This window comes from Mytilus trossulus, chromosome 12 (genome assembly GCF_036588685.1).
Source record: "Mytilus trossulus isolate FHL-02 chromosome 12, PNRI_Mtr1.1.1.hap1, whole genome shotgun sequence".
In the NCBI taxonomy this organism is placed as follows: Eukaryota; Metazoa; Mollusca; class Bivalvia; order Mytilida; family Mytilidae; genus Mytilus; species Mytilus trossulus.
This window is the reverse complement of record NC_086384.1, coordinates 40,331,721-40,358,978: the sequence shown is the minus strand read 5'-3', so window position 1 is coordinate 40,358,978 and position 27,258 is coordinate 40,331,721. Positions and strand designations below refer to the sequence as shown.

At 31.3% G+C, this 27,258-nt stretch overlaps 1 protein-coding gene across 3 annotated transcripts; it reads left to right on the top strand.

The window, feature by feature from the left end:
• Positions 1 to 25,506, top strand: LOC134692072 (putative defense protein 1). 3 transcript variants are annotated; one of them, XM_063552438.1, is made up of 4 exons: positions 1 to 453; positions 21,272 to 21,530; positions 23,957 to 24,033; positions 24,610 to 25,506. In XM_063552438.1, the coding sequence occupies exons 1-4, from the start codon at positions 240 to 242 to the stop codon at positions 24,741 to 24,743; spliced, it is 684 nt and encodes a 227-aa protein (XP_063408508.1). In that variant the 5' UTR covers positions 1 to 239; the 3' UTR covers positions 24,744 to 25,506. The 3 variants fall into 3 exon arrangements, with proteins under 3 accessions (XP_063408508.1, XP_063408506.1, XP_063408507.1); XM_063552436.1 differs by lacking the exon at positions 1 to 453 and adding an exon at positions 8,486 to 8,879; XM_063552437.1 differs by lacking the exon at positions 1 to 453 and adding an exon at positions 17,895 to 18,240.
• Positions 25,507 to 27,258: the final 1,752 nt, after the last annotated feature.

Genomic DNA, 27,258 nt, shown 5'->3' with positions numbered 1-27,258 from the left:
CCATTGGTGTCAAACGTCAAAAAGATCTAGTTATAAACTTTTCTACAATTTCACGTCTGCGTTTACATCTCTTTTCTTGGCCTGTCATTGGCTGACAAGTAACTTGACATATGATTTCAGAAATTTTGATTGATGCATTCCGCTAGAGTTAAACGTTTTTAGGGACAATTCAGTGTCTTGATACGGTTTTCGTTAATTTTCATTCTCATAATTAACGGATTGAAATAATTTCAACAAACATGTACTGTTATTTTCTGACAATTTATTCCCTGGTTTTATTTGTAAGTGACGTAAATACTTACAGCAGTGGTGCTCCCGACGCTTTTTGTCAATATGACCGTTTGGACGGTAGAAATGTTATATTAAGGCCTGGTCACAATGCACGGCCAAGAAATCCTGCTCCTCATGGTTATCGAATTGAGACAGGACAGTTCAACCCACAATCACTCCGAGGTAAGTTTCTTCGTACTTTTTTTGGCCTTATTTACATTTTTTATTCGAGCGTTACTGATGAGTCTTTTGTAGACGAAAAACTCATCTGGCGCAAATACAAAATTTTAATCTTTGTATGTATGATGTGGTATCTGTCATGGTAGCATTTTTAGTTAAGTTTATCGATTGAGAAAATATTTTAGTATAAATTTGCGAAATGACTTAGTCTACCACAAAACAAAATATTCCACTTATATATTTGATACCCTAAAGGTAACCCAACTCTGCTTTGGTAAATCTTGATTATATCAAAAATGAAAACATGTCAATATTTAAAAAAATATGGGGATGTTTTAACTTAGAAGCCAGCTGAGGCCAACCTCATCGTGGTGCGAGTTTTTCTCGCTGAATTGAAGACCAATTGGCAGTTTGTCTGGTTGTTGTCTCCTTAACATATTCCTCATTTCAATTCTCAAATGTATTCTCTTTTGAACGTCAAGACATTGTAATGTAGATATTCCTTGTAACTGCAATTCATTAATACGTAGTATCAGGAGGTTCGCCAAGAGACATTGTAGTCTGTAACACTTAAAAAATTATAAAAAAACACATAGTTTTGGTGAATTATGATACGTTTGACTCAGTTAATAAAATGAGAAAAAATTCATACATGTTAACATCCGTTTCTGATATACATGCTGACGATAAGCCATGGCATGTTTTCATTTCATGGATTTTGACGCCGTAGTTGACAATTTTCGTCAGGTTATCAACTGCCTGTATAAGGACATTCTGGTACTCGTCCTAGTAAGAGCGAGTAAAAGATTATTTTTTTTATACAATCTTGGATTATGGAAAAAAAATAATTGTTTTACGTTTCTTGTAAACGATAAAATCATCGGAATATATTAAATATTTTCCTAGATTGCATCTATTGAACAAATGCCTGGTTTTACTCGATTTAGTTGCTCTTACTTGACCGAGTACTACTACAGAGTAAGTTCTCAACATGTCAAAATATATATATACTCCGGTGTCAAAAACTGGGAATATGAAAATAGTCATACTTTTTAAATTGTTATTTGGATGGAGAGTTGACTCATTGGCACTCACACCACATCTTCCTATATCTATGGTTATCGACAAGATCGTCAAAACATTGATGAACATGAAGTTAACTGCTAAATGTAAAAATGTAGTTCACCATTCACTTTGACATTCTTGAAACAACGTTCGCAACAAAGAAAACAACATATAATTTAAGAGAAGCTTTAGCATACATGTACATGTAGCTATTTACACAATATAAAGTAGGTTTTTAGGTACGCAGCTTGACTTATTCTAAACTATATTTAAAAGATGATTAAACAAGTTCAAAGAAGACATTTTACAAACGTATACATCATACTTTGTCATTGATTTTTTTTTGTCATGGTAACTCGTTAAAATTTGTTTTAAATATTCTGACTAACTTGAACCTTATATAATACAAGACGATGCCATATGAGTGCCAATTGGACAACTCTCCATCCAAGTCACACGTTGTAAAAGAGAACCTACACGTATGGGTCAAAGCTCGGCCTTCAACGAGGAGCATCGGCTCACACCGAACAGCTTTGTTTAAAACCGTTCAAAAAGGGAAACCGACGGTCTTGTTTATATAACAAACGAGAAATACTTACAACTATATTAACCACATGTTAAACACATGTTTGTTTTCCTTTTTGTTTCTTTTATGTTAAGACCAAAAAAAGCTTTATCTCCCCTTCTCACTTTACTGATTTTTGCAAGATTGGTTCCTAATGTAACAGTCAGTATGTAAATGAACCATGTGATGACATACTTCTGTTCGAGAAATACACCTCGGCAATATATACTATTGTTTTCTAAATGTGGAAGATATGGTAGGACATGTTTATTTTCCTCGGATCATAAAGTTCATTTAGTTATATTGTCGTCAATAACTATAGCTTCAGACCAATTGTTGATTGGTTGTTGGTTGTATTTCTTCCAGTGGCAAATACTTCATAACAGTTCATGAAGATTCATCAGAAAAGGTTTAAAAAGGATATAAAGCAACTTTGCTGTTTGCAAGGTCTAAACGCATTGGCCTTACGCAATCACTAACCTTATAAAGCCAAACTATTGACGTTGATAACGTGGTCCTATAGAATTTTTGTAACATTTACGTCATCTGCTTCAAATCATTATTTTACCAGTCTTAGCCTGCATGGTCTTTAAAAATAAATGTTGTACTTTGGAACACTGTATACATGTGGGTATTATTTTTCTATATACTAGTAATACATTTTGATTTATTTCATATACTATATATAGCTATCAAGGACTTAAGCACTTTATACATTTGGTACTTGATGCCTCTGAAGCATTTTTGTTGAAAATACACCGACTCACAAGAAAGGCTAAAACCCAAAGATTTGACAAGATGTACAAATACATCAAAACTTGAACAAATATATCAAAGAAACCTGAAAGATAAGTCAAATTTAACTTGGTAAACTTTGCCCGGGGAATTATAAGTTCAAAGTGTTCAATCTTAAGAACTTTATACTTATTTTTCATTTACTGAAACCTTTTCATTTCTTTGAACTATTAAACGGTGACAGTTTGTTTTCAATATGACACTCTACCGTCATCTTGTATTTTAGTAACAGTGCTTGGTTATTAAACATCGCTTTTATCTATTCTGTCTCATGTCTGACTTTAAATGTAATAATAATATACGAACCGGAAATAGTCGTGTACCACAAAAAAAACAATGTTAATAGACACAACCGATCAATTGATCAATCGATAAATTCAGATATTAATATAAATGATCAATCAATTAATCAATCAACAAAGTCATGTGTATGTTTCGACTTCTACTGATGACGTTTTTAAAAGATATCGACTTAAAAAGGAAAATATTTTTTTAAAGTATGTTTATATTTATAGTTTAAAAGGGCACGTAGTGAGGGTTAAAACTAATAAGAAATTGTTTTTGTTAGTATTAGGGTAGGATTTAATACCAAAATATTTCCGAAAGTCGTATTGACTGATAAAATAATTTCAGATACATGTAGTATAGGTCTTTTGGGAGGGTGGTTGTTTCCGTTCGTAAATATCTATGTGTTAGTCTGTTCACACTTTTGCTTTTCATGTCATCAATAGTTTAGATTACGACTCTTTTTCCGGTTTTCCGCTTAGCAAAACAGATTCTGCATAAGTAGATAGTACGTAATGTTTACCGAGCACTCCTATACTAAACCATTGATGACATGCCAATATAAAGCAACAGATTCAATTTTGGGCTTAACTAGGCTGGTAAACTCACCGAAAATTAAATAATTGGATGAAAGTATTATTTGTCTACATTCTCAGTTAATCTGCTTACTATAGTAACTACATGTAGGACTTTTAAAAAGTTAGTCTTTTTGACTATTGTGATTTCATTGAATTGATGTCATAGCAGTCAATTTCAGGAACGCTTCGGTTAAAATAAGCATTTAGCACAAGCCTCTCATAAACTAATATTTTCGTAAAAAAAAAAAGAATATACACAATATACACGTACTGTATATTATAACAATCTTCTTTTTTGTATATTATTTCTAAGAAACTTTCACCTTTTTTGGCAGATTCACCTTTTATTTTAATTTACTATTTTTTATGGCAGCATTTACAATGCCACGCAAATTTCCACTTCAAATCGGTAATATATTATTAATTTAGGTACATTATTTCAACTTTTATTTCAACTTTCAGAAGAGGTTAATAGATACAATTTATTACAGTGTCAAGTTTTCCCCAAAATTGTTCCTTGAACAGGATCCTTGTTTCTGCATCATTTTATTTTTATCAAAGTAATATTCTAGTTTTTTGTAGGAAAGCATGGACTACTTGCCATGTCTTAAAAGAGATAGACAGAAAATGGCTTGCAATTTCACAATTTAAAAGGTTTATTGAGGGTCTGAATGAGTGTTTTTATTTTTGTTTTCTTTAATCTGTATGCCATTTTTCTGTATTCTTTATTTTATTTATCCAATTTTCATTATTTGTAAGATTTATCCCCCAATTATATCATTTTTTATTATTACTTAACCCTTGTTACCATCTTCGAAAATTGTGTCAGAGTGACAACAACCCGACTTCAAAGCAGAACGCAACAATTAAAAGGCTGCCGATTAATCTGTATGTCCTCCTCTTCATTCTCTATTTTTAGCCAATTATTATTATCTGTTATGTAAACCTCATCCAATTCATCTTTAATTTTTTAAACGTACTTTTATGTACTTGTATATCAGAATGGTCGTAAGAGTAGGCCTTCATATGAAATCTTTTGTATTAAACCATCAAACAAATTTAAGTGCTTGTATGAACAAGTATTGTAGCAACTTAGACCATCACGATTTTCTGTAAAATTATGTATTAAGTAGGACTTATTCGTGTTTTTGGGTGTAAAGGGTGTAAAATTATGGTGTTATACATCTTGGATCAGTGTGTTAGTAAAGAAGAGAAATAATGAAAGATCAGCAAAATTTTGTTCAAAGGAAACCCATTGTCTGTTTCGATATTGCGGTTGTGAAGAGTAACTCCTTGAAAAGGAAATAGACAACAGAGAAAGTAAATGTCACTTCCGGGAGAGCATGCGCACATGTCTAGTCAACTGATTTTCGCCGCAAAATTTTGCAAGTAGATTGATTTTTTTCAAAGTTGTCCGTCTACAACTGTTAGGTCAAGTTTATGTTTATGATCTAAAATCGAGTATTAAATGTTGTTTTTGTTGTTGCTGAGAAGAAAACAAATCCCGTGATCCAATAACACATAGCCTGACTGAAAACGACACGCAATTAAACAGAAGCTTTTTATGTTTTATGCAACGCGGGAATATTCAGTGGTGTGTTGAAATTCAGTGAAATTTCAAACAGGCCTGCTTTATATTTGTGTGGTGTGTTTTGTTTTTCTCCAGACGCATATGTTTTAAAAATTAGCCAAAATCAGAAATATTATTTTGGTTTTAAGGCAACCATTGAGAAAATCGATAGTCTAATCCGACCATGTTTTTTATTTCAAACTGTACGTTCAAAAATTACATAATTTCTTTCTGAACTCGGTTAAAAACAATATTGGAAATAAATCAAATTACGAACAAATCAAGAATGTAGAGTTTTTTGTCTTAATTTATATGTTTTGGTGAGAAAGCAACTTTGTAAACATGATACATTTACCAATTGGCGAGTGTTTACATTGTTGGTGTTTAAACGATGTGTTTTTTCTTATATATTGATAATTCATTGCCTTGTATCGTTTTTATAGTTGACTAGTATATGTATGACTGACATGCTTTATGACTGTAAAGTTGTCAAAAGATGAACTATTAGATTTCGGCATGTCGTATTTTTCCCTTATTCTGAACATGCTTAAAGCGATGGCCAAAATAGGAAAGATTGAGTTTTTTTTTCAATTTAAAGTCATTAGGAAAAACCAATTAGATTGACAAGGTACGTCATGCACAAGGAAATAAGATTTATACATGAATGGTATATGTTTAAGTAGAACATACATATGTTCTGAAGCATGTCATTTAGTTATTTACAATCAGAACAATGTTATCTTGATGATGTAAACAAACTTTATTTTGTTGTTTTGTGTATCTTGAAACATAAAATTAACGAGATGTTCTATGATTGTCAACAAGACAACTATCAACCAGAGGTCAAATGAAATGAACATTAGCAAGTATTATATACTACTGCTCGACCTTCAACAATGAAAAAAAAATCTCATACCGTATTGTTATCTATAAAAGACCCCGACATGAAAAGCGTGAATCTTTTTTAAAACTGGAGAACTACAACACAATTTTAACTTCTGACTTACGCACATACAGAACGTAGCGGGGTTAAGCATGTTTGTGGGTGTTAAACCCTCTTTATAATCTGGGACAGCAGCGCAACATCACACAATAAGAACAAACTGTCAAAAATCAGTTGCAATTAAATAAACTCAAGAGATGAATACGCAACACAAAATCAGCAAAAATTAGAACAACCGACACCAAATATCGCCATAATTAAGAGAACCTGCAGTTTCCTGTACTGGAAGCTAGTTAAAAAAGGCCAATTGCAACTAAGAAATATATTTATAATCACGTTCTCTCAGACTAAAGTATCAACCAGTGCAGTTCATGTACAGTATACATGTACATGTTTATATAATTTATTTACATAATTTAAGACTGGAAATTCCGATTTGAAGAGTAGTTTAGTGATGGAGTGAAACACTCGACAAAGCATTGGTTGAAACAATGGTAAATTTTGATTTTTTTTTAAATGGACCTGATTTTTCTTGAATGCTAGAGAAAAAGTTGTATAATAATAGATCATAATTTACATGTATTATACTGCACAATTTATTTTTGGTATGTAATAAAGAATAGTAGTGAAATATGACATAAACAATAATGTGTGACAGTCGTATGCCAGAAATATGCATGTGTTCACCACAAATTTATGAGACAAGACTTATTTAAAGATAAACTGCGACGCCCTCTACATGTACATTTAACACATGTAATGTAAATCAATTAAAAATATTTGAAGTTAAAAAAAAAAACCATGCTGCTTGGGATTTTTTCTTTCTTATATGACCGCTTATACAGAAAAAAATCATTGTAGTCAATATCGCCTTTTTGTTTGTACGTAAACCACGAATATGACTAGTTGTACCATTTATTGTCATGGCGTCACTGAAAAGAAAACTCCCTGTGAATTAGCTTGTCAATCGTGATGTATAATTAATATCCTTTGACATTTATGATTATAAAATTATCAAATTTGAGGTTTTTTATTATTGAAGGCTTGTCTTTGTTAGCCGGGGGCAGGTATGAAATCTTGTAAAATGTCTTTATTTTGTTCTGTATATTACTAAATATCGTTATTTTACTTCAAGTGATTGTTATTGAATATTCATACTTATGTAATTACTTTTGATTTATTAGATATTGAAGACAAACACCTGTTACAAAATGTCTAATAACAAATTCTCTTCAATCTTATTTTTTTTGTACTCAGGGGAAGTAACTCTGAAAATAAAAAGAAAAGATAAAGGAATCGACAGAATTTTTTTTCTTCTGTTTTATTTAAAAGCAGGGGGAGAAGGACGTCGAACTCATTTTCTTCTCATATTCTGAAAGCAGCTTATTTCTATCATTTAGTTTACTTTTTATTAACACACTGACGCTTGTTCTTTGTATAATCCATATATAATTTATATTTTTACAACCTGTAGCTTAAGAATAACCTCTGTGACCTATATTTCATTACTTCTTCTTCACATAAATGCATCACAACATATGCAAAGAATGGAAAAAACCTATATATGTCCGTTAACACTCCCACCTTGGCTTATATTGAAGACACGTATACGTTCTAGGTTCAATATATCATTAGTTTTTTTACATAATAAGCAAGTTCAATTTCCATAAATCAGTTCGTCAGCTAATTAGGTTGCATTCACACAGGTTTAAACTAGTTAAATTCAATGTTTAAATTATAAATGTTAAGGGGGTATAATAAAGGGTTATTTTCTTTAGAATAAATGTGTGTGCAATTTGTATTTTTCGTTATTTGAATTAGTTCCCCCTGAATCATCCAAATTTATGGGCACAAATATAAAGAATATATTAAGACAAAAAAAACACCTAAAAATAAAGAATAGAAAATAATGGCCAAAAAGGTAAAAATGATAGAAAACATGACTGAAAGAATAAGGAAATGGAAATCCCCCTCCCCCCCAGTTCAGACCTTCATGCATTGGTAGTGGGACTAACTTTCCAGCACCGTTCTCACGCCGGAAGTACTATGATTATGTACAGCATGCTTGTAAATTGCATTTAATCGTTTAGATTTATATATATATGTATTATGGGTGTCCTTGGGAAAAACATATTATTTCAATTGAATGACAAGAATCCGTCCATTGTATTTCCTCAAACTTACTTTGTTATATATAGTGCAATTGCTTGTAATTGACATTTAATCAACATGTCTCATTGACAAGAGAATGACATTTCTTACTAATTGATGTGTCGCTCATGTCAATTTGGCATAATATCACGTGACACCGTATAACAGGTTCCAAGTGTTCGTCCATTTCTAACAATCTTCCTTGAAAAATATCCACGATGCTGAAAAAATTGGCAAAAGTTACTGAAATTCTTGTGATCGTCTGTTTAACAACTGTATATTGTTTTTGGAATGGAGCACCAATTAACACTTGTCTGTCGTCTGCAACTTTCCATACGAAAGTTTTAAATGAAACACACATGGGACAGTATCTTCCAATGAACAATTCTGAAATGAATTACACATTAACAGTTAGTAAACTGGAATACAAAAATTTAACTCTACCAAAAATGAAGCCAAAACAGGACTATATCAGAGGTAATGTATTCTTAGTTACCGCGTGATTTCGCGTGATATCATTATATGGTTTAATAATTGTATAAGGAATATTATTTATAAAAGTGAAAGTTTTCTTTTATCTAAGATCATTGTTTTGAAAGTCAGCATTCGGTGGTCCTAATTATAAACTAAATGTTCACAAAAGATTGCAGTTTTTCAAATTAATATTGAGTTTCTACCCAAGGAACAGATTTCAGTAGCTAAATTTAGTAAAACATCTCGGAATTTATAATCTAAATGTTCTTCAACTTTGAACTATATTTAACTTTTTCGAACTTTTTTGAAACGAGTGTCATTAATGAGTCTTTTGTATACAAAACACACGTCAGGAGTACAAAATTTTAAGTCTGGTACATGCATCCAGTTGGTAAGTTTATTGATATAATAACCTAAGCCTCTGTTGAATAATGGAAGAAAAGCGGACATACCGTAACGTTATGGGATGATAAAAGTCTAAATTTAGTATATAGAAGACGATTTACACGTAATACAAATGGTAAACAAGACCCTGCAGACTTTTTATTTAAACTGTCACCGTTAAATGTTGTTTCTTGTACTTTAGATGCAACAATAATACGATTCCATGGGTTTATATCTAATTCTATTTCAGATATTGCGATACGAATAGTGTTCTTATCATACATTGAAAATATTCTGAAGTGCTGTTCTGTATTGTTAATTGTTTTTCAAATGTGAAAAGAAATTATATTAGTTGCATTTTCTATCATGTCTGTTTTCTTCGACTTATGCGTCTGAGTATCCACATGGTTCCTACTACCTCTTTTTTTTTGCAGTTGTGTAATATTAGGAATAAATTGTACTAAAAGTCTTTTTTCTTCGTCTTAAGTAATGAATGTCCGGCGAATCTACAAGTAAAATGATATAATTGTCAACATAAAGTTGTATTTTATTGTTCCTAACATTTGTTATTTATTAGTGACATTTTCCCCATGAAGGAGGTTCATTGGGGGGTTTACAAAATAGAGTATAATGTGCAAAATAACAGAGTATTATTTTGGTGAGTACAAACAAATAAACCGATCTCAAATGTCACCTGAATAAGGGTCTAGATGGGGTTTAATAAAAAGAACATCGTGCTAAATAACAGAGTATTATTCGGGTTAGTACCGATCTCAAGTTTCATCAGTGTACTGCTACCTCATACACATGAACAAGATATGATCATTTCTTTACATAGAAACCTGGGGGAAATCCACAGTAGTAGCTTTCGGGCTTATGTCTCTCAACCTATACCACTGAAGTGCGACTAAAATATCAAATCTTTAAGTTAACTTTTGAATGATTTGGTCAAACTCTGAGAATTCGTTAAACAAAGAAGTTTTAGACATAGGATATTAAAAAAAGTCATTATAGTTTGCCAGAAATAAATCTATGTAACACAAATGTATACATACACTTGTACTTTGGCTTCTGAATACCATGTCATAAAACATTACTCAAAATATATAATATGCAAGAGTACCAATGCAAACACCGTTACAATTTTATAAAATATCAACATTGACCCTTTGACAAACATATATATTTCAGAAAAGTTGAACCATACACTTTATTGGACAAATTACATTGAAAATATAACATTCTGAGAAAAACTAATGTTGATCATTTAGAAACTCAATATTTCCTTCTCAATAGAACGTGATTAAAACGTTCATCTGATTTTACAGAGTCATCTCCCTTTATCGTTATGTATACGTACCACCTTATAAATTAGGTTCTAGGTAGTAAATTTGCCGTCTGACAGGAAGAATAAGTTTAGTATAAATAATTATAATTATAAATCATGCGTTTTTGTCTCCTAATAATCTATCATAAATTATATTTTCTCTTTCATCTACGTTAATTTATGTAAATAGACCGAGCATATTTTATAACCATGACACCAAACAGAATCGTTGTAGTTCTCGTATATTGGACATGCTGGATGTGTTTGTTTCATAATGGTTCTTTCTTTCATTTGTTTTACACAAAAACATACTCGGTCACCTATGTGATTTATCAATTTCGGGAAATCTCAATTCCTGAAAGCATTGTATTTTATTCTTTATGGTACAGTAATGATATTCAATTACTGACTTAACGTATGATATTCATAATCGTTTACTTATTAGGGATGACAGTGCATGTGTTAAATATTATTTATTCAGACACTCTTCAGATGCAAATTTTATCTTAGTCTTGTTTGTCCAATTTTTCAATTTGTCAGTTCATTGCTGCATGTGTATCATATGAACGTAAAATGTGTTAACAAAAAATGCACTGTTTTGTTCCAGGTAAATTGTTCAAATGAATTCATTTTAAAGGCCAGTTTGACCACAATTTAAGTAACATTTTTTAAGGATAAAGAATATTACTGTTTTGAAACTTAAAATTATGACCAAGTTTCCGTCCCATTTCAGGTAAATATAGGCATACTAGGCATGCCTCCTTCTTTCAAACATCTTTCTAGATCTACAATTGGTGTGTTGTCTTAATTTCTGTTTCACGTGTTTTAGACAATGTTTCTGTATTCCTTACTTTGCTATTCAATCATTCCGTATACTACATAATCTAGAAACTAACTATTCTCGTTTGTTTTTCTATTTTGCCAATGTTTTCTCTTTCTCTAGTTTTAGTTCTTTTTTGTCCATTATCCTTAATTTTGTAATACCCATCCATAACTTCATGTATCACCATAGTCTGTTGTCTAACACTTACCATCTTCCATCGAGGTGACCCCAAAATACAAAATGTGTAAATTAAATAAATCTTACAGGCTACTGATCAAATGTTCAACCCACCACTTTTATTCCCCTTTAAAAGTGTCCTGTACCAAGTCAGGAAGATGGCCATTGTTATAATATTGTTCGTTTCTGTGTGTGTGTTGCATTTTAACGTTGAGTCGTTTCTGTTTTCTCTTATTTTTGAGATAAGACGTGGCACGGTACTTGTCTATCCCATATTCATGTATTTGGTTTTGATGTTATATTTGTTATTCTCGTGGTGTATTGTCTATTGCTTGGTCCGTTTCTGTGTGCTGTTGCGTTTCGATGTTGTGTCGTTGTTCTCCTCTTATATTTAATGCGTTTCCCTCGGTTTTGGTTTGTTGCCCCGATTTTGTTTTTTGTCCATGGATTTATGAGTTTTGAACAGCGGTATACTACTGTTGCCTTTATTTGCTTTATTCCATCATTGTATTGTCTTTTCAATTTTATAGATTGATTACATCTACAAGTCTTATGGCATACATTAACATTGAAGATGTTGCGAATGTGAAGATTCATGTATATCAACATTTTTCTTACCTCCTATACATTTATAGATTCAAATATAGGAATATGATTCAATTTGGTTAAAAGCGACCTCGTTGAGACCGTATATATACAATATTAGGTTAGTAGGGAAACGTGGCTTATTTTAATACACGGTTAGTTGTGGATTTACGACTTGTGAACTGTTTGATTATTTAAAACTATTAAAGTTCTGATTAATATTGTTGATATCAAGTTTGTTGATAATAATTATTTATTGTTTACATTAGTTGTTTAGTGCAAAAACAATCTAAGGAATAAATAAGAGCATTTTGAAATTGTTTATGACTTTCTCTTCGTTTGTAAGAATATCAAGAGTAACTGATCCTAACACTTTATATTTAACCAAACATACCATGGTCTTGTCAGTTCGGTTACAACTTATGTGTTTGACTATCGTCTCATGTATCTCTTCTATTGGTCACCTGAGTTTATCACACTAGATCGAAAGTCCTTAATGATTTTTTTTTATATCGGAATCTTAATTGTTCAGAGTTGCATTATATTAATTTGATGTGCTAACAATATGAAATATTCAGTTGACATGACAGAACTTTTTATTCAGAGGTTAACCGCATAAGGCGTTCCTTCTATTTTTTTAAAAAGATGTCGTTGTTAATGTGAATTATGTAATAGTTCCTGGTATTAAACATTTGGGTTTGATGACCACTAACAATGCATTCATGTTAAAAATACTCGTACGGAATGCTAAATCAGCTGCGAAATTACAGGAAGGGGTTAATAAAATCGACTATTATGAAGGTTTCTCCCATCGAAAGAAGTGAACAGCTGTCATATCGCTACTTTGAAACAGTAATACAATGGTGGATTAAACATGGTATAACAGTTAAACCTCCCACTTGTATGAAAGTTTCAGTATTACTACTATTTTGGGTTTGCTTGTCAGCAGACAGCACGTCGGCGAGAATGTCAAGTATGCCAAGTAGCCCGAATTTTGATACTGGTAATATATGAATTGGAGTTTCAGATGTTCAATTTCCAACGCTTCATTCAAAACATTAACTTTTAAGTTGAAAAAATACTACATGACTGTCTTTACTCAGAAACTGCTCAAACAGAGACATGAAAAAGAACGACAAAATTAACGCTACATATCTTTAAGCGATATGATATGTCGGTTTCTCGACTCACTTGTAACATAAAGTCGGGGATTATGTTGCTTAGATACCAGTACACTCGTCTAATCTGTTATTTGACTGACTGTATTTTCCCCTGAGTGTGACTTTCTGGCTAAGCGTGGACTCGAAACGCGGTATATGCATGCATAGCGGGACACTGATTCTCAAGGTTACACAAAATAATTGAAGATGACCAAGACGAACGAGATCAGATCGTTTGACAAGGTATGCGTCTCCGTTTGAGAATTCATCACCAGTCAAGCGAATCCACGCTTAGTCAACATGGAGCAGTTATTAATAGGACAACATCGACGCTTATGCAAAAAAGACCAAAATTCTGGTGTTTAGGTAGATGGGGTGTCTATATTAAAATCCATAGCATGTTATGATAATTTGTCAAGATGCAGTTTATCACATGCTTTTTCAAGAATACAATAAGAATATAGGTCATCGGGCTTTTATTCACGTTACAGCTGGTGTAACATTGACTTTGGCGTATTGAATTTTAAACCTGATGCTTTTTGTTATCTATTGATCATGCTTTTCTTTGTCTAATATGTTCTGCTTTTTATTTGTATTGTAGTCCTGTAATTTTTTGTTTTCATTTTAATGTTATATTTAACTGTGCCATTAAAGTGCGAGGTTTGGCATGCCTTAAAACCAGTTTAACCCACCACTTTTATTTCCCTTTAAAAGTGTCCTGTACCAAGTCAGGAAGATGGCAATTGTTATAATATTGTTCGTTTCTGTGTGTGTGTTGCATTTTAACGTTGAGTCGTTTCTGTTTTCTCTTATTTTTGAGATAAGACGTGGCACGGTACTTGTCTATCCCATATTCATGTATTTGGTTTTGATGTTATATTTGTTATTCTCGTGGTGTATTGTCTGTTGCTTGGTCCGTTTCTGTGTGCTGTTGCGTTTCGGTGTTGTGTCGTTGTTCTCCTCTTATATTTAATGCGTTTCCCTCGGTTTTGGTTTGTTGCCCCGATTTTGTTTTTTGTCCATGGATTTATGAGTTTTGAACAGCGGTATACTACTGTTGCCTTTATTTGATACGCCAGACCTGCATTTCGTCAACATAAGACTCATCAGGGATGATCAGATCCAACTAGTTTTAAATTCAAACAAGTGCAAAGTTGACCAAAAATTCCAAAAGTTTATACCAAATACGGCTCAGGTAATATACACTTGGGATAAGAAATCCGTAATATTTCGAATTTTGAAAACAATAGATCTATATACACGACCTTATAACTTAAGTGATGACTACTGAGTATAGAATATGCATGAGAATTTAAAAATTAAATAAGTAAAGATAGCTCTTATTATATGCTTTTAAATAAATCACCAGACTCGCTTTCTTGTCACAAAATAAAATAGGTGTATTTACTACACATCCTCTAATCAAAGTTTCTTTGTTTGAGTCACCTCTTCTTATGTGGCAAGGCTGAGAAAATTAATCAGATTATCAATAATTTTTCGTAAAATTCAGCCGTAAATATGATAAATCATATATTGTTCTATGTTAAAATGATAATTCTTAAATATTTATATACAAATGTCGAAATTTGCACATTTGACTAAATATCTAAACCGATTGTTACCTGCTATTTCCAAATCCGAAACGGAAAAATACACCCTATCAACTTATAGAATTAAGACTTTTAACACACGGAGCCAGTGAATTGAGAGACAAATTTATCGTATCAGTCAACAAAATTGTGATGTTGACCGTATATTTTACTTCTTCTTTATAGTAAATTTGGGCAGTTTTGTAACATTGCTATATAAGCGGGAGGTTTGAATAGCTATAACACCAGGTTTAACCCACATTTTTCTTCAAATGTCATGTTCCTTGCCAGGAAAATGGCAGATGTTATTAAAAAGTCCTTTTCTATGTTTGAAGACCATACTTTGACCTATAAAATTTTCACTTAGATTGAGATTGTCCCATTGGCACTTAAACCACATCTGCTCATATATATTATCATGATGATGGCGTTTGTTTTGTAGCTGTTCAGTGTTTCTGTTGTTCCGTTGTTTTCATGTTATAGTAAATGTGTTTCACTCGGCTTTGGTATGAAACTCCGATTTGTTTTCGCTTAATGGATTGACAACTATTAAACAACTGTATTCTACTGTTACCTTTATCTAATGAAAAGAACACACCCCTGCTCATGAAGTCTGTATAGTCTAAGACAGTGCTAGATTACCATTTGTCAGAACATTTTGTTGTGACAATGCTCCACATTCGTAAAAGAACGGTAACGTACAAATTTTTTTTTAATTATTCTGACAATTATTGGAATGTGACAGATGACAGCTTTGTAACAATTACTAGTATTTAACATATCATTTTGTTTTTTAGTTTAAATTTAATGTTTATAGATTGAGGTGACTTATATCAAGTGATAAATATGAAATACTATAATCTAAAATGATGGAACTGTGTATTATTTATCATCTTTAGCCCTTATATTTGAAATGAGGTTAATGCGGACCAGAATGCGCTTACTTCGATTAGAATCGATTTAATCGACTTTGGATTTTTAAAAATTTAATAAACTAGTATTTTCTTATTTAATTAGCATAATCTAATGATCGCGTTGCATTTTTAAACATTACATTTAATTTTGTGGTAAATATGTTTACTTTTAAAAGAGTTGAAACGTAACTATATTTGTGGTTTGTTCATACAAATCATTGTGTAATTCATCAGGTTTATGTGGTTATTTAAACATGAAATTGATGAGTATTTGGTGGCACCTTTTTAGAAAATGTGTTAAAAAATAGTTTCTTTTATGAATAATGTAATTTAAATCTCCAGACAAAACGAGATAGCACTTTTAAAAATTTTTAAGGAAAAAAGTCAATTTCCAAATTATTGCCCAAAATAATAAATAGAACTTTCTAAGATACACGAGAGAGTTCAGACAAAGTTTAGGGCATATTAAAAAAGAGTTACAAACCACTACACAAACAATGTTAACTGTTTTATGTGTTAGTATTTGTTTTTAATCAGGCTGGGCACTAAATATGTTTTTCGGTTTTATTCGGACATAAGAGTGTTGTAATTTACATTTTTTCCAAGGCATTTTTTGTAGTGAAAACGCAGAAACAATAGATATCCATTGTTGCCTTATAAAGAATAACTTCATTGTAGCCTTATAGGAACATTGTAATTGACCACACATAGTTACATGGAAAGGGAAATAACCGTGATTATTGTTGGTATCTTGACAAAATTTTATGTTAAGGACGTCTATATATGTGTTTTCTTACAAAGATAGTTTAATAATAATAATGATAGTAATGATAATGTATTTCCGTTATGCATATATTGCTCTGATTCCTAGTAAAGGTTTGGTTACACCTTTGAGGTTTATCACAACTTCATTTGTTTATTTTTTGTTTTGAATGTTTTACTAGTTTGGCTAGTTTTAAAACAAGGTTCAACTCAAAATTTTTGGATAAGACAGGAATATAGCAGTTGTTAACAAATAATCCGCGTCTATGTATGTTGGCGTTTGGTTTTTGTTGCACTTCCGTGGTTCAGTTGTGCCATTTTTTTTCTCTGACAGTTGTAGTTTTTCCAACGGTTCAAGTTTGTCGCACTTATTTGTTTTTTTCCTTCTGAATCGATACAGTACTTTTGAACAACGGTATACTACTATTGCCTTATTTTTTATACAACAATCTTAGCTTAGAGTAAACATATTTTAGTGTGTAAATACAATGTGATTGAATACAAGTTATAAAAACCTAACATTATCCTCTCAAACTATTTACAATATCCAAATTTCAATGTGAAAGCAATTTTATATAATTAGGTACAATTTGATTTTTTTATCTACAATAAATACATTATGTTTAAGTAACCAGTTGAATAAGAACACAATTAAGGATACAGCAATATTAATCAAAGAATCGTTTTGAATGTCATATATAAATATGCATATTTCTAAAAAAAAAAAAAAAATATTTCAATACTAATTTTGTCTGTACCACATAAAAAAAGTTCTATGGAAATAGCAACTAAATGTTGGATATTTTCAAAGAAATGATTTCAAAAATGTATATTGAGTGGATGTTGTTAAAATATTTGAATCACGAGGTCAAAAGATATTAATTGTCGAAAAGCGTTTGTGTTGCAACAAAATTAAAAGCGTTAAATGATAATACTATGGACGGCTAACTTTAAGCACATGACGAATTAGAGGTAACGGTAGTTTACCGATGGTCAATCCTCACATCCGTGTTAAGCCACATGATGATGGATGACAACTAGCCCTTATATGTAAACACTTAAAATAAAGCCCACAAATATTTATACAATAAAGATAAGCAAATACAATCTATTAATACTAGAGTGAAATTAAAATAGTTTTGCCCACTGACATGACGATTTTTGAATATAAATCAGATTATGACAAAATTTCATGTTATATATATTTTATATGTGTATCCATGCATGGAAAATGGAATGTCAAATCACGTGATTGCAATAATAATAACCAATACATCAATCATGCTGAAATAAGACAATCCGATGACAAGCCATCAAAACAAAAACGGTTACCTTTGACTTACCTGAAAGACCTAACGTCCATAACAAATAATAACTGCGGAATATCACTTGAATTATGAAATCCAAATTCACTTTGCCAAATTTAATTGCATCCAGTTTTTTGTATTATGCATTGACATTTGTCAGTGGATATCCAAATGGTGCACCTGAAAATTCTTGTGGAGATCCAACACCTATTCATCAAACTAGAATAAATGCAACGCACATTGGAATTTATTATCCACTGTCAATGGAAACTAGTGGGTATTCTTTGGAAACCAGTGGTGCCCAATATAGTGGTGCACGAGGATCTAGAATTAGAGGTAAAGTCACTTAATTTTTTTCCAGATATTTCAACATTAAGGGGTAAGGAAATAATCGTTGACAGTCTTTTGTAGTCTCTGACAGTGTTTTTTAAAATCTTTTTCCTCATTTTCAAAAAGTATAATGTTCATCATGTTCATATTGTTGTTATTTTTTGATCACACGATTTCTTTCAATCCAGATGTTTACTAATTAGCATAATCTTTAGTTATTTGAATCATTTGAGGAGCTCATGATTTAAAAGACTAAGCATTGCTCAGTGTTCAGTTTAGGGCATTTTGTTTATCATTTCGTCGTTTTTTGTCACTTTTTTGTCGGTTGCTAGATGACTTTAATATGAGTTTTAATATCTTTTCTTTTTCTACCCTTCTTATATCCCCAGACTGTGAATGGGTTTGTTTTTATATATCTTCGGTTTTAAGCTGATGTTGTGTTTTCTCATCTGAACAGTTGGTTGTCATTTTTCCCTTTTCCGTTTTATGGCATGCCAGTTATATTCCTTTGACCATATTGTTATATCTATTGCCGACGTAATTATGTTTAACATGATTGTAAAACTAAGTACAGCTTATGTGTGTATCAACTACCTATATAGGAGTTTGGTTTTCTTAGAATATTTTTTTTTTATTAAATGTAGTTTTCATTCCAGATCAGAATATTGTAATTTTCTGTTAATATAAAAAAGAAGATGTGGTATGATTGCCAATGAGACAACTATCCACAAAAGACCAAAATGACACAAACATTTACAACTATAGATCACCGTACGGCCTTCAACAATGAGCAAAGCCCATACCATACAGTCAGCTATAAAAGGCCCCGATAAGACAATGTAAAACAATTCAAACGAAAAAACTAACGGACTCATTTAGACTACTTACAACGATCTGTATCATTCAAACATATGCCCTGTATAGCTTGTTGTTCGGTGTAAGCAAATGCTCCGTGTTGAAGGCCGTACATTGACCTATAATGGTTTCCTTTTTTAAAATTGTTATTTGGATGGAGAGTTGTCTCATTGGCACTAACACCACATCTTCCTATATCTATAACCTATTTGTACATTAATGACTCTTCAGTTGTTTATTTGGTCATATTTTAAATGACGAACATTACCTAACCACAACATTTATTTTATATGATAAATTGTATTCAAAATTAGTAAGTTCTGTCATTTTAAAAGATCGAAATTTTCCTTTCGGCATATCTACTTTTCAAGAAGATTTTTGTTTTATATCTTATGTCGCGTGAACCGTCAATTCAGAAGACATTATTTCTTGTCATTACATATACCCGTTCTAGATATATTCCTGTTTTTATTGGCATGTTACCCTCGGTTAACTTGTTATACAGTAATGGCCCATCGTACATTTATTGCATATATACTGTTACGACAATTTATTGCAGTTCCCTTTCATAAAATGCAATAATCCATGCAGCATATATTACCATAGATGTTATGAAACATTTATCTGAGGACATTTGTTAGTGTATTGAAAGAGTATACATCACTTTTAATTATTTTCCTTGACAATTAATTTGACAATTATGAGCATGTAGGTGTGTATCTATAAAGTGAACAAACATCTTTATATTCGTGGTTAATGTTCATATTTTGTGACAGTTCTGTATTCGATATAAGATATAAAGAAGACATATGTTAATTACCTATATCGTACATAGTAAAATGTCAGGGTAAAAAGAATCATGATATGTTGTAGCTTTGGTATATAACCAATTTTATGACTTTATGATTCGTTGTATCTAGTTTGTAGCTGTTGAAATAAAAAAAAGGGAGAGCTGCCCTTGCTTTTCGAGATGTAAAGAACAATAACAGGTTCAATCTATTTGATCTTATTGAATACATTGTACGTTATGCTAATATATGTCTGTTTATAACGCTGCATTATATCTTATCCGCGACTGCGATATCCGTTTGAATGTATCACAACGTATTTTTGTCTGATCTGGTTGGGGACTTTTAACTCTAAGATACCTGAACAGATGTTCTTACTGTTTGCAATTTAAATACCAAGTCGCTAGAGGCATCATGTATGCCATGTTGCAAGACTTAAATTTATACAATATGTAAAATCTAAATATATAAAAGATAGATATTTATAACAAAAAACAATAGGAACTTGAAATTACTGACATTTGAGTGGTGTGATTTATCGGTCACCCGCGCACAGTTTCTATAAAATTAGGCAATAGTAGTATGCAGCTGTTCACAAGTCATAAATCGATTAAGAGAAAACAAATCATGGTAACAAACCAAAAGCGGGGAAAACAAGGGAATAACAGAACACAGAAGTGTAACAAAAACAAAAATTAATGCAACATTCATAGAAACAAACTACATGTATAAGATAACAACTGTCATATGACTGACTAGACCAAGGCAAACATTTGATTCCAATTTCCAATGATAAATAAATAAACTCATCAGACGTCAGGTCTGTTCGACAGACCTGCGTGTCGTCTACAACAGACTCATTAGTGTATATCGAATACAAGAAAATTTGAAAGCAAACGTAAAGTACAACATTGAATAGCACTGAAGACCAACGTTTCGAAAGGATTTGCAAAATACGACTAAGATACAATGTTCCTTGGGTAGACAAAAGTATTTTTTCTGTCATGCGTAACGGCCAGGCCTCGTCAACTCTCTGCATATGGCTTGTCTAAATCAATTCGTTGAGAATTATTTTTTCCATTAAGAGGTACGTTTACAGGAGCAAGCGTTAGGCCATATTTACAATGTGCATGATGGAAATGATGATATATGACGGTCTGGTTAGGTTTAACAGACTTGAGAATAAAGAGAGGACCAGCAAATAAATAACTGTCAAAAATAGTAAAAAAATACAAAAAAATGGAGAACAAATTGATATTCAAAGAATTGAGTGAAATAGCGGCACATGAACTACAATGATAGACTTGTTTTTAAGGAATACAGAAATGACGTTCTTCATTAAGGCAAATATATATAAATTTTATTTTAACTTTTATTATTTTTTGTGTTTTCAGTAACCCTTAGAGCAGCACCTAACGATTATTTCCGTGGATTTTTCGTACAAGCAACAAGAAATGGTTTTCCATTGGAAGCCATCAACAGACCTGCTTATGGAACATTTAGACCTTTAGATGACAATTCACAAGCTAGGAGATGTCGTGCTGCAGTAGGAGGTGTTGGTGGAATTACACATACAAACAACAGAGATAAAAATGTGGTTTCCTTCGACTGGTACCCACCAGCAAGCTGCAACTTGGGAAATGTCCAATTTGTGTAAGTGTGCATTATAGACGAGTACAAGGGTAAATATTGGGAGCGCTGTAAAAAAAAAAGAAAACAACACTTCATATACAATTTAAGCGCTTTTATAGTAAATAAGAATGAAATTTCGGTCAGAAGACATGAGTTGATGTTGTGAATATGTTAACAAAATGTTTATAAATTACAAAACATATGGAAAATGATTAAATTTAAATTTTGTTAAGTTGTTATTTATGCTAGAACAATTTTTCAATATTTTAAAGTACATGAATAGTAATAATTGTAAAACATATCTAAAAGTAAATAGCAATAATTTATTTCTTGCATGGCCACGTTTCTGACCAATGTTTCCGGACTACATGTAATTAGAGAAACCAGGTGTTCACCTAAATTAGATTGATCAATGGCGCTCCAGTTAACACAGTTTGAATGCCAAATGTTTTATGAGAATGTTCCTAGTAAAAGGAAGACAACTCTTTATTTAAAAATATGTATAACAACTATATATACTTTGTTCAGATATATCATACTTTAATTTCTCGAAGATGTATTAGATAATTAGTGTATTCATTCAAGATAGTGATCTGTAGTCATAACATGAAATCAGCAAAAACAAATTAAACGTATGTCACGCCATTGAACATTTTCGTAAGTCTTTGTGAGCAAGTAATAAGAAAAGTGTCGTATTTTGTTTTTTACAATTATTTTTGTCCAACTATTCAAAACTGATATACTATACTTGCAGTTTCGATGATTCATCGCTTATATCATTTTTACGTTTGTATTTTTCAATCGACACGATCTTATATATTGTTGTTCAACTGTATTAGTTTTATTTTAAAAAGGTTTAATTGATATAAGTGCATACATATATGTTTAAGTATTGACCTAATCATTGAATTGACAGCTTGGATTGTATTATTTAAAATTTTCGAAGGTTCGGCGTCATTATTGCATTGCTTGTTCTATCTGATTAATGGCTTTTTGAACTACTTAACGTGTGTATTCAAAACGTGATCATTTAAATCAATAAGCTTGCGGCAATTTAGAAATATATAAACCATATAAATGTGTGTATAAATACAAATAGCATTCATGTTCAATATAAAAAAAAAAATTTGGCATGTTTATGTTTAAATTTATTATAATTATAATCACAAATAAATCTGTTTTTTTTTTGTTGAAAGTTCCTTTTCTAACATGTTAATCTAATTTTATAGACAAATTTAATGCACTTTTTTATTCGAAAATTGGATGTTAAACTTCCATTCAAGTAGTCACGAATAAATATATCTTAAATCAAATGACTAATTTTGATATAAATATGTTTCATAAAAAACTGAACAATTATTAAGTCAGTAGTTTTAAGTCTTTCGTCAAATTTCCAAAGATTTTCAGTGCGATATATACGCTAATACGTTTCAGATATTTAGCTTGCAGTAAATTCAGATCACATCAATTGTATAATGGTCTTTAGCTATTATGCAACTATTCAAAATATATTTTGTTTAAATTGCCAGAAAAAGTTACTAAATGTTACAATATTGATGTGAGTGAAACGAAAACAAAGAACTAGCTAACCCCCGATTTTCATCGATTGTGTAATATCCACGATTGTGAAATTTTGTCCGAGTGTCAATGTCATGTCGGATCATCCAGGCATAGACTTGGAGTATTACCCTGTCAATGCACACAGTCTAGCACCGTTTAGTGATCATCGGATTATCTCAGTTTATTTGTGTGACCTTGATTTTCATCTGCGTCGATTAAATACTGTTCCCTAAATTTGTTATAACATTGTTAAATCTGAAAGGTTTTGGAAGGAGATCAGAATTAAGTTTCAATAATGGATCTTTTCATATGTGTTTATTCGGAAAGTATGACAACAAAGTTTCAATAGAAGTTTGGAACAAACATTCAAAAAATATGTAGATTGATGCATGGCATACTAATATATTGTTTAGCTCGAAAGTATATTATTTATTTGACTTTTAAGAATAGATCGAAATTGAACTGCCCTTAAACTATGGTATTACTAAATAGTTTCCAAATTTGAAAACTATTTCGGTTTCCGGATATATATGCAAATTTTATCATATTTTATTTATAGTACCAAAGGGACTAAAATGACTCTCTTGTGTTTTGTTTGTTTCCATAAGTCCAGGTTCATGAACTGATTACATCAGCTGTTTCATATGATCACATTTTTTTTCAGAATTAGTACTTTGAAATATATGTCAAACGTTCAATACACTTGATTTGATAAACCCCATTGAACGAGAAACATTCGTAATGATTTTTGGTAAAGAAATCGAAGGTAAAAGTCAAAGCATCTATGGATAGACCAAATTATTTTGGAAATTATTTAACGTTCATTCATTGATAGTTTCTAAAAAGATATATCAAATTATTCAAATCTCCAAAATTATGTTTTGTAGCGCCACAGTTGTTAAACAATATAATGAATATTGGGTTGATGTAAGATCACCGAATGTAACAGGAGTTGGATTCCAAGGTAATTATTTTCTATATGGATGAAATAATTAATGTATAGAAACAAATATAGCAAATTTCACTTTCTAGTAAATCAATTCCCTTTAAAAGAAAAAAAAGTAACAGAAAAAATAAGTATACAAATTGATGGATACTCAATACTCTTGTTCTATCGAAGCATAACCACTTGCCACAAAATGGTGGACAAGAAATCTTATATGCTAGTCAATGGTGCATGTACTATGGTTGTTTATTAAAAAGATAACAGCTCATACCTTTATCGAGTAACGAAATTTAAAAATCGATGTTTACTGCTGCCTTAATTCATTTCAATTGTATCAAACTGATTTAAAAGGAATTTTGTTTCTAAGTATCAAGCTTCAAATGTGATAAAGTTTAGCATTCTCAAGCGTAATTTGCAATTATCAAAATGTATGGATCCTGATACATGTATTTAGTGAGTTAAAAACGAAGGGTTTCAGACTTCCTAATTATTTATACATCTTTTCCGAAGGCAAATAATAAAATTGTGTTGCTGAACCATTTTCCTGTAATTCAGTACGACTTTAATTTATCTTTTTAATATTTGTTTGCATAGGCGAGCGAGGAATTTTGTGTCAGCTATACAACGACCCATTCAACACAGGAATTCAACAGGAAGTAATCAGATTATTGTCCCAACAACAGCAACAACAGGGACAACAACAAGGACAACAACAACAAGCTGGATAAATGAAGACTGAAGATGTATAGAGAATTTGGCAAACAATTAACGATAGTGTTTTAAAGACATACTACATAGATTAAATCGGATTAGAATATTGGTTCTTTTATTGTAATGAAGTCTAAAATTGCATACAACTGCATCAGTGCTTTTGGATTTAATCTGAAAAATACCATTCTAAATATGATAATCTTCATACCTGTAAAAATAGAAATGTGTGATCATAACTGTAAAATAAGAATTTGCCAAAAAATCGATTCAAATAATGTATATCTTATACAAAAAATGCGATGTTTGCGGAATTTTTCTATTGTTTTTGTTTTTAACATTATGAAATGACTAGTAATTTTATGTTATTGAAGTTTCTAAAATATACCACATACATGTATGCTTCGTAAATGCTTTTTCAAAACATCTGCGATAGATTTTTATGTTAACCATTTTGTTATTAAACTCTGATCACGAGGTCGAAATAACATTCTGTTTTTTCTGGTGATCACGTTGTCAAAATTAGATCACTGTTTCTTCGATGAAAGCGTGATATAAGACGGATTCATACGATTCAATGATAAAATTTATCACAATAACGCTGGCAGTTTTTATATTTATGAAGCATATTATTTACAAATGATGCAGACTTTTGATAGGAAGGGTATTATATTGTTTAAGTTTTAAAAGTACAAGTATTATACTTATTTGTGTTTCATTAAACACAATTTTAGGTTGAAAAAAATGTTTTATACGTATAAAATAAAACTTTAAACTTTAAAAGTCTTTTTGAGCTTATTCCGACCATATCAAACATTCAAACAAGGTTCATTTGAATACTACATAACTGAAAAAGAGAAGCAAAAAACAAAACTCTTCATAGATACCAGGACTAAATTTAGTACATACGCCAGACGTGCGTTTCGTCTACTAAAGACTGATCAGTGACGCTCGAATCCAAAAAAGTTTAAAATGGCAAATAAAGTACGAAGTTGAAGAGCTTTGAGAACCAAAATTCTAAAAGTTTTGCGAAATACATCTAAGTTAATTATGCCTGAGGTAGAAAAGCCTTTAGTATTTCAAAAAGTTCTAAAATTTGTAAACAGTAAATTTATAAATATATCCATATCAATGAAAATTCATGTCAGCAAAAACGTTTATCAGACAAACAATAATCTACAAAACACAACACAGAAAAAGAAAGACGGATGAACATGGAGCCCACTGAAGGACCGGAGATGATCTTATTTGCTCCGGAATAATAAGCAGATCCTGGAGGACATATGGACCCGTCGTGTTGATCATGATAATACTTTAATAGGTCAGAAAAGTAAAACGATAATACCAATTCAAGGTACTATACATTAAAGATAGTTTACCGAAATTAAGTTTTAGGAGATTGAAGGACAAGATATGTCTAAATCAGTGTCACAGGAAAACAACCAAACCAACCCTTGGAAAACAAACTGGTATATAGTATGGTACAAGGAAATATCTTGAAATTTAATGGCAGTGTGCATATGTTAGTGTCTTATTTATTTGTGCTAAATGAATAGACGGAGTACTCATCTGAATCATGCATTAGTTGTGCACCAAGATGAATCTTCATGGATATGAGAGTCTGGATGGGATGCACTCTGTTTCCCTCTATTTTCCCATCATGCTCTATCATTGACATTTTAACAACAAAAATATCTATTTTCTCCTCATTTTCTTTCTCTTTTGTTTTCGCTCTTTACTCTGCAATTCGACCAACTATTTTCTATTCTGTCAACTCATCTAGACTCTCCTTTTTTTAGCTCTGAAAAATTTCTACCGTGTTATATCTGCTGAATGAAAATATCGTGGCCAATGTATAAATATATATCATCCTTACATAGATCTATCTTAGATATCTCACTGAAAGAATTAAAAAAAAATGGTAATCCATAAAACTCTGCTCACGTAATGACCGTATCAAGATCATGACAGATCAGTCAACATTTCAAAATTAAACTAACATTTGTAGCTTTTTGTTAGACTTGGTCTATTAAGCACCTGAAATGTTGCACAGACACACCTGTCTGATTTTGAGGCAATTATGTTGACCTGGTTTTGTTGTTTCGTGTTGAGTTGTTACCTTATTGATTCGAAATACCTCACATTTTTGATCTATACATTTATATAACGATTCTACAACAGTTTACGAATATCAAGTGGGATTTCTCTGCTCGAGACAATTTAATTTGAAAAAAAGAGGCAAGACTTGTCTAGCTTATAAATTATTGAAAATCAACTGTCGAGAGAAGGGAAATATTGTATTGCCCGGGATTCAGAGATGGTCTGTTTCTCGAATAATGTTTTGACGCTATATAAACATGCGATTTTGCAAAATATGTGTTCTCTATATTGAATTTTATGGATGCCTTTTTTCGTTACTTGACAAATGGTAATTTAGAGGAAAGCAAGGAATTTTACCGTCATAATTGAAATTTAACAAATAAAGAACTGAAATGAAAATAACCAAACGTTGATTAAATATTAATGATCAACAGA